Source organism: Scophthalmus maximus, chromosome 17 (assembly GCF_022379125.1).
Source record: "Scophthalmus maximus strain ysfricsl-2021 chromosome 17, ASM2237912v1, whole genome shotgun sequence".
In the NCBI taxonomy this organism is placed as follows: domain Eukaryota; kingdom Metazoa; phylum Chordata; class Actinopteri; order Pleuronectiformes; family Scophthalmidae; genus Scophthalmus; species Scophthalmus maximus.
The window spans coordinates 7,513,508-7,519,715 of NC_061531.1; the positions used below are offsets into that span (position 1 = coordinate 7,513,508).

The 6,208-nt window shown below is 40.8% G+C and overlaps 1 protein-coding gene across 1 annotated transcript; it reads right to left on the reverse strand.

Moving 5' to 3' along the window:
* Positions 1 to 531: 531 nt before the first annotated feature.
* Positions 532 to 4,298, reverse strand: rpusd1 (RNA pseudouridine synthase domain containing 1). The gene is made up of 6 exons (XM_035616248.2): positions 4,215 to 4,298; positions 3,092 to 3,307; positions 2,890 to 3,013; positions 2,644 to 2,746; positions 1,873 to 1,974; positions 532 to 1,306 (listed from the first exon to the last, which is right to left on the reverse strand). The coding sequence occupies exons 1-6, from the start codon at positions 4,259 to 4,261 to the stop codon at positions 894 to 896; spliced, it is 1,005 nt and encodes a 334-aa protein (XP_035472141.1). The 5' UTR covers positions 4,262 to 4,298; the 3' UTR covers positions 532 to 893.
* Positions 4,299 to 6,208: the final 1,910 nt, after the last annotated feature.

Here is a 6,208-nt window from a genome sequence, read left to right on the forward strand (position 1 = left end):
GGACATCAACCGGTAATACAGGATTAAAACTTCTTAGGAACAGCTTTGGGATACTTGGCATACAGTAGGAAGCAGTTTTGCATGTGGCCTCATGTTCCTTGCTCCACCCTTGGGCAGTTGCAAAAAAAAAGTTGTTTGTTTGCTCGATGTCACAACTGTCACAACAAACCACAGCGGGTCACATTCAATTTTGGTATAATTGACTATTCTGTGCTCCAAGGTACATTTAATTACCGGGAAACAAACCCGCATTCTTCCCCTAATTGGTCTCTTTTAAATAAACTGTTAGCTGTGATTATATTGCCACAAAAAAAAAGTGTTCAACAGTGTGTTTCAAAGCTGTATAACAGACCAAGAAAGGTGGTTGAATATACTTAAGAGACACTTTAAGTCAAAATGCGAAAAAAGTAGGCTTCAAGCACACAATCATGTTTCAGGACAAAAACAGATTAACTGCTGATGTTTCAATAAGAGGCAAATGTATTATAACTTTGACATACTTATCTTAAATGATCTGCATGGCTACAAAGATTGTTAGGAATATGTTTATTTAGATTCATCTGACTTATTGCAGTACAGATATCTGACTAATTAAAAACTTTTACACCAGTTAAAAATAAATGACATCAACTCTTCTCCTTAACATAAACTTGAGCAAGGCACTTGTCAACTACTGCAGAGGAGTTGCTCACTGATACACTGAAAAGGAGCAGCTGGTTACGAGAGCAGCAGTGTACATGCTCGCACAAGTTTTTTTTCTTACCAAACGTTAATAACTGCTTTGTGAAGGAATCAAGATACTGGTCCACTGAGATGAAGCGTGTGCTCAACGTGGCCTTCATAAGTAAATAGCTCAAATAAATTAAAATAAATAATAATACAAAAAGCTTCCATTAGTCACCGGCCCATTCACTCAGCCACTCTTGACACTGCCTCCTCTGCTCCTCACTCTCCTGCTCAGTCCTCTGTTCCTTGCTTCGTTTCCTCCTCTCCTCCTCTCTCCTCGCTCTCTTTCTCTCCTCCTCTTTAATCTTCCTGTCGTGCTCCACACTGCCCTCCAGCAGGGCCTCCATGGTGGTCGTCAGTGTGCGTAATGTGCGCTGCGGGAGCCACTTGGGATCAACCACGGGAAGGAAGGGGTCTCCAGCAGAGACGAGCAGGGGCTGAGGTTCCAGGGGAATGTGGAGCAGGTGGGCGTGCAGCATCATCCGGTACGGGGCGTCATCTGCCCCCAAGGTGTAGGTGAAGTCACCGACAATGGGGTGGCCTATTGCGCTGCAGTGCACCCGTAACTGGTGGGTTCGGCCTGAGGGAAAAATTCGTGGTTCGGAGTCAGACAGGGAGTTTTCACAGCTGCACAAGAGCATTTTCATCAAATACAGATGGTATCTCAAGTTAAAATAATCTTTTACTATGCACCTCTATCTCTTATATGTATCAACTAGTATAAAGAGAAAAATGTGGTTTGGTTATTTACCAATCATTCACTGAAATGAGACTAGAGTATGTTAAATTAACAAGTGATGGATTAGTCATCTTTCAGATCCATTTTACTCTACTTCTATTTCGGTCTAATATACCAGGTTTAACAGAGGTGAGCTGTACCCAACACTAATGACCCTAATCAAGTGTCCAGGCAAGATGAAAATAATCTAACCACAGTAAATATTTAAATGTAATATATTCAATTTACACATTCGATTTGTTTGAAATTATCAAACTGTTATAACCTGAAGACTGTCCCTAAAATGTAAACTTGCTCTTGTATAAGTTTTTTCTAAAAGAAAAACAGGCAATGCAGTCGCCTTACATTTGAAAGATGATTACTCCTTCATTTTTCTCACACCAAAGGAAACAAATGAGAGCTGTTACCAGTGAGCGGCTGCAGGAGGACTTTGGTCACAGGATCTCCATCATACAACCCATACTCCAACACTGTCAGCTCAGTTTGGCAAGGCTTGGGGTTTCCACAGCCTGAGAAAAAAAATGGGCAGAGGTTGAGGGAGAAAAGGGAAAAAAATAGTGTGTAGTAATATTTCCATTTGGCCAACAAACATGAATGTAAATTAGTTGTGTTTGAGTCAGTCTGGTTGCGTAAAATGAATAGGTAGGCAGTGCAGGCAGTCCAGTCAGTCATTTCAAGCCTGAATTATCCACGGCTCATTTCAACTCTATTTATCCAATGTGCTATTGGTAATAGGCCTGTCCTGAAAATTACATTATGGACTTGTCGTCCAATACATGAACTCGATAATTTTTATTGACCTCAATAACTGCCACTGTTTACATGTGTGTTTCCAGCCAGTTGCGCTTCTATCCTCACATCTGCTTTGTGTCGGATGCACAGCTCACTAACTGTGGTGTGACCATCTGCTTGAAGACTTGCATTTAGATAACATCTCTCTCAGCAGCAACACAAATCATGTAGAACAGCAGTGACTCGCATGTGCAACAACCAATAAGCCTATACAGTAAGCTAACATGATTCAGTAGCAACAAATGGTCTTAAAATGACAAAAAATATTGTTAGTTGCAAACATTTCTAGGACAATTTATCGTCTGTCTTATGTTAGATCTAGCCTAATTTGCTCAAGTCCACACAAACACACACACACACAAACATACACACAAAGATGTATGTACCTTCTGTTCCCTCAATACACATCATGTGTGTTTTTCCCTCTGAGGAGTTCTTGCCGATGCGGAAGTCCAGAGTTTGCGTCTGCTCTTCCACCCAGTCACGAATCTAAACAGCAGTAATGTGGACTTTATTTACAGATCTATTCTTTTACACAAGTGAGAATAATATTCATTATCCTGCATTTACAACCAAACAGATGCATGATTATAAATCAGCTGTGTGTGAGTCACTGTGTTTTCGGTGCATACCAGGGCGAGATAGGCTTTTGTAACAGTGCGGTCTTTGAAGCAGCGGTAGGCCCGGCCCGCAGCAGCCTTATTAAGGGCGACACAAAGAGCCCCACTGGTAGAGAAATCCAACTGATGACAGAACCTGGAGGGAACAGAAAGAAAGATGAGATATCACTGTGATTTCTGTAGTAGTTTAGTGCTGTAGTATTGTAATTCTGACCTGAATCCATAGTAGGTGCTTGGGTCTGCCAGCTGAGGGAAGCGGTGCCGAAGTTGAGCCTGCACAGTTTGTTTCTCGTACCACATCTTGCTGTCAATGCGGATGTCCCAGTGCTTGTCCACCACAATGTAGTCATCGCTCTGGTACAGCACATGCAGGCTCTCCAGGCTAGCAGGCTCTGTGGTCATCGTGTGCAGCAATGGACTGACACAACTCCTGTAGCCGGCGTGGAGAGAATGTGGATGATAACTATACATTTGTGTATTTATCTGTTATTCTGGCAGCCTAACTACTAACTTTCTTTAGTAAAAACTCGAATCCTAACTAAATCAGGCAGTGGGGGGAGAAGATCTGAATCCTGCACTAGCATTTAGTACCACCAGTAGTTGATGCAAATTTGAATTTAAGTTTCAAAAGTATTTATCACACTGCATGACGCATTACATACTATAAATCTTTGTGCAGTTTGTTATTGTTTCATCATTACTTTGACAGGAAGAAAATGTTGTAACTGGTTGACATGGAGACGATTTGAACTACTTTATAAACTTCTGTGTCATATTTCATGACCTACTTACAAGTGAAATCTCTGCATGCAAAGTTGAGTTTCAAAGACAGTTAATGGTGTCATAAGTACAATAGCGAGTAAAAGTAGTTGAGTAAAAGCAGAACAAGCAAACAATGGTAATACTCCAATGAAGATCAAGTACCCCCTTTTAGTATTTCAGTAATGTAAATATGAATAAATCTATGGCTGTGGTTCAAAGTAAGAAACAATGATTGAAAGCACAATCTATCACTGACGAAGATGATTAACCCGCCTCAGCAACATCAATTTCAATAGACGTTTTCTCCACAACGTTAAAACGCATTAACAACAGATAGTAGCTGCTCTCGTGTCTGAGGTAATTTGGGGGTTTAACTTCCTGGTTAGCGCGTTAGCACCGTTGTTTGCTAGCGTCTGTATGCTAACAACGTAAGAAAAACTGCTATTTGTCGGGTCGCCAGTATCTGGATGAATACCACAAATGAATAGCCACGAATAATGTGAGGTATACATATTTTTTGAAATACCGAAAGAAGACGTGCGTTCACATTAAAACACAAATATAAACAAACACACAAGTGCCGTGGGGAGCTGCACGGCCGCTCCTCTTCTTCTTTGTTCATTATGGCACACAACGGAACAATGTGGAAGGTGAGCAGCGCCACCTACCGTGTGTGTGTGTAACAGCACAGCTTTTTGTGAAGAAGTTATATGGATAACTTTCCTATGTTAAAACATGGCCCGTATATGGGTTAAACCGAGAACATGTACATCATGAAAATCCTTACTAACCATTTATCATATGGATAAATACAATTACATTGTTGAGAGACAAAGTTGCATTAGTACCAGTATGTTTTAACCTTTTTTAAAGGTCTGTTTGCTGCAGGGGTTGTGTTTACCCTTTTCATTTTCAAATATTTGCCAGTAACACCATCCATTATTTGAATCCTCCAGCACGCTCCAGGATCTAATGTTTATTAACATTCTGTGTTTTTTCACCTGCCAGACTGGTAAGATATCAAATACAGCAGGAACATACAGAACAGACTCCACACAGAAAAGAAAAAGCCGGTCGGCCCTGGTCTGTCTCTGGGGCTGCGGCATTAACTGCTGAGCCACTGTATCGCCTCTCACAGCCGCTGAGGTGTTGGCGTCAGCAGGATGGTGTCGGTGCTCATTTCTACAGCTATCAGCAAAGTTGTCCTGCACACCGTAAATAGAACAAACATAAAAAACAAAATTTAATATGACCTGGGTTTAAAGATACTGTATCTGTTTATTGCTTATGGCTATTTGGAGTTACAAATGGTGCTCTGATATGTTTGAAAAAAATGGCCATTCTCAATTCTCGCACATCTCAATAAATAATATAAATAATGGTGATGGGTTGTTGTCCAGATCTGCCGATTTTGAGTTCCTGAAGTAGATCGGGTTTTTAGAAACAGGGTTGTCACAAGCATCTTTTCTCTTTAATCTCATGACACCACTGCCGATGAAAAATTTATCAGCATCGACAGGTTCAGAGGAATCCTCTCAAACCATCACTCCCTCCCACTCCCTAAAGGTCCATATCACGCTAGATTATTAGCAAACTGATGATTGTTTGGAGCACACTGTGCTGAAACCTATGGCTGAAACGCACAGGTTTAATAAAGAATAATCCCTGACCACAGTCAGGTTTAAATGCGTTTACAGCTAAGCAGATCAAGAATTATTACATAATTGACCTTTCATAACCCAATCTGCTTCCCCTCAATGACACAGATGTGACTACAAAGTGCAATCCAAACATGGCATTGTGTTTCTGAAGTTGTGTTTCAGGTTATTGTTGCATAACCTTTCACAGCAACTAATCTGAAAGAGCCCAATGGCAGATTGGCATGTTTACCTGGGCAATAAGCCATGACAGCAAAGGATCTCTCTCTCTCTCTCTCTCTCTCTCTCTCTCTCTCTCTCTCTCTCTCTCTCTCTCTCTCTCACACACACACACACACACACACACAGCACTAAGTAGTTTCAGTGTTTCATCACAAACATTTTAGTCAGATGACAGATGATGAAGAGGAGAGAGATGCGGCTGACAGATATAACAGATAGCCATGATGATCTCTTTGAATTACGAGGGTCTCTTATTGCTCATTAATACAAAACTTTGTATTCTTTTGTTCTTTTTGCTTTAAATCTTAACCATTTACTGCAACTATTACCAAACGTTAGATTATTTGCACGCGAAGAAACCAGAGGAAGAGATCTTGGGCTCTGTGAATGAAAACTTACATGGACGTTTTATCACACTGGATTGGATTTGACTGACCCCATCATTTGTGCTTTGTCCTCTGTGGCTATTTTGGTGTAAGACTGGACCAGACAACCAGACTGCCGTGGCATGTTTTTTTTCATCTGGCTGCCGTGTTTCACAGCAGAGTGAAGTACGTCTAACGTGAAATAATTTACAAAATACGAATGATACGGACTATATAAGCAATATCAATTCTTCCAACAACAACAAAGTTTAATTTGCCGACTTTGTCTTTGCTTACATTTCTGTATTGTATTACTCTTCAAGA

Bases quoted from the DNA above. Each gene is read 5' to 3' on its own strand.
- rpusd1 (XM_035616248.2), bottom strand. From the start codon at position 4,261: ATGAACAAAGAAGAAGAGGAGCGGCCGTGCAGCTCCCCACGGCACTT. The intron at 3,308-4,214 runs GTGTGTTTGTTT...CGCCGGCTACAG, and splicing joins TGCAGCTCCCCACGGCACTT to GAGTTGTGTCAGTCCATTGC. The intron at 1,307-1,872 runs GTAACAGCTCTC...TTTTTCCCTCAG, and splicing joins CCTCCTGCAGCCGCTCACTG to GCCGAACCCACCAGTTACGG.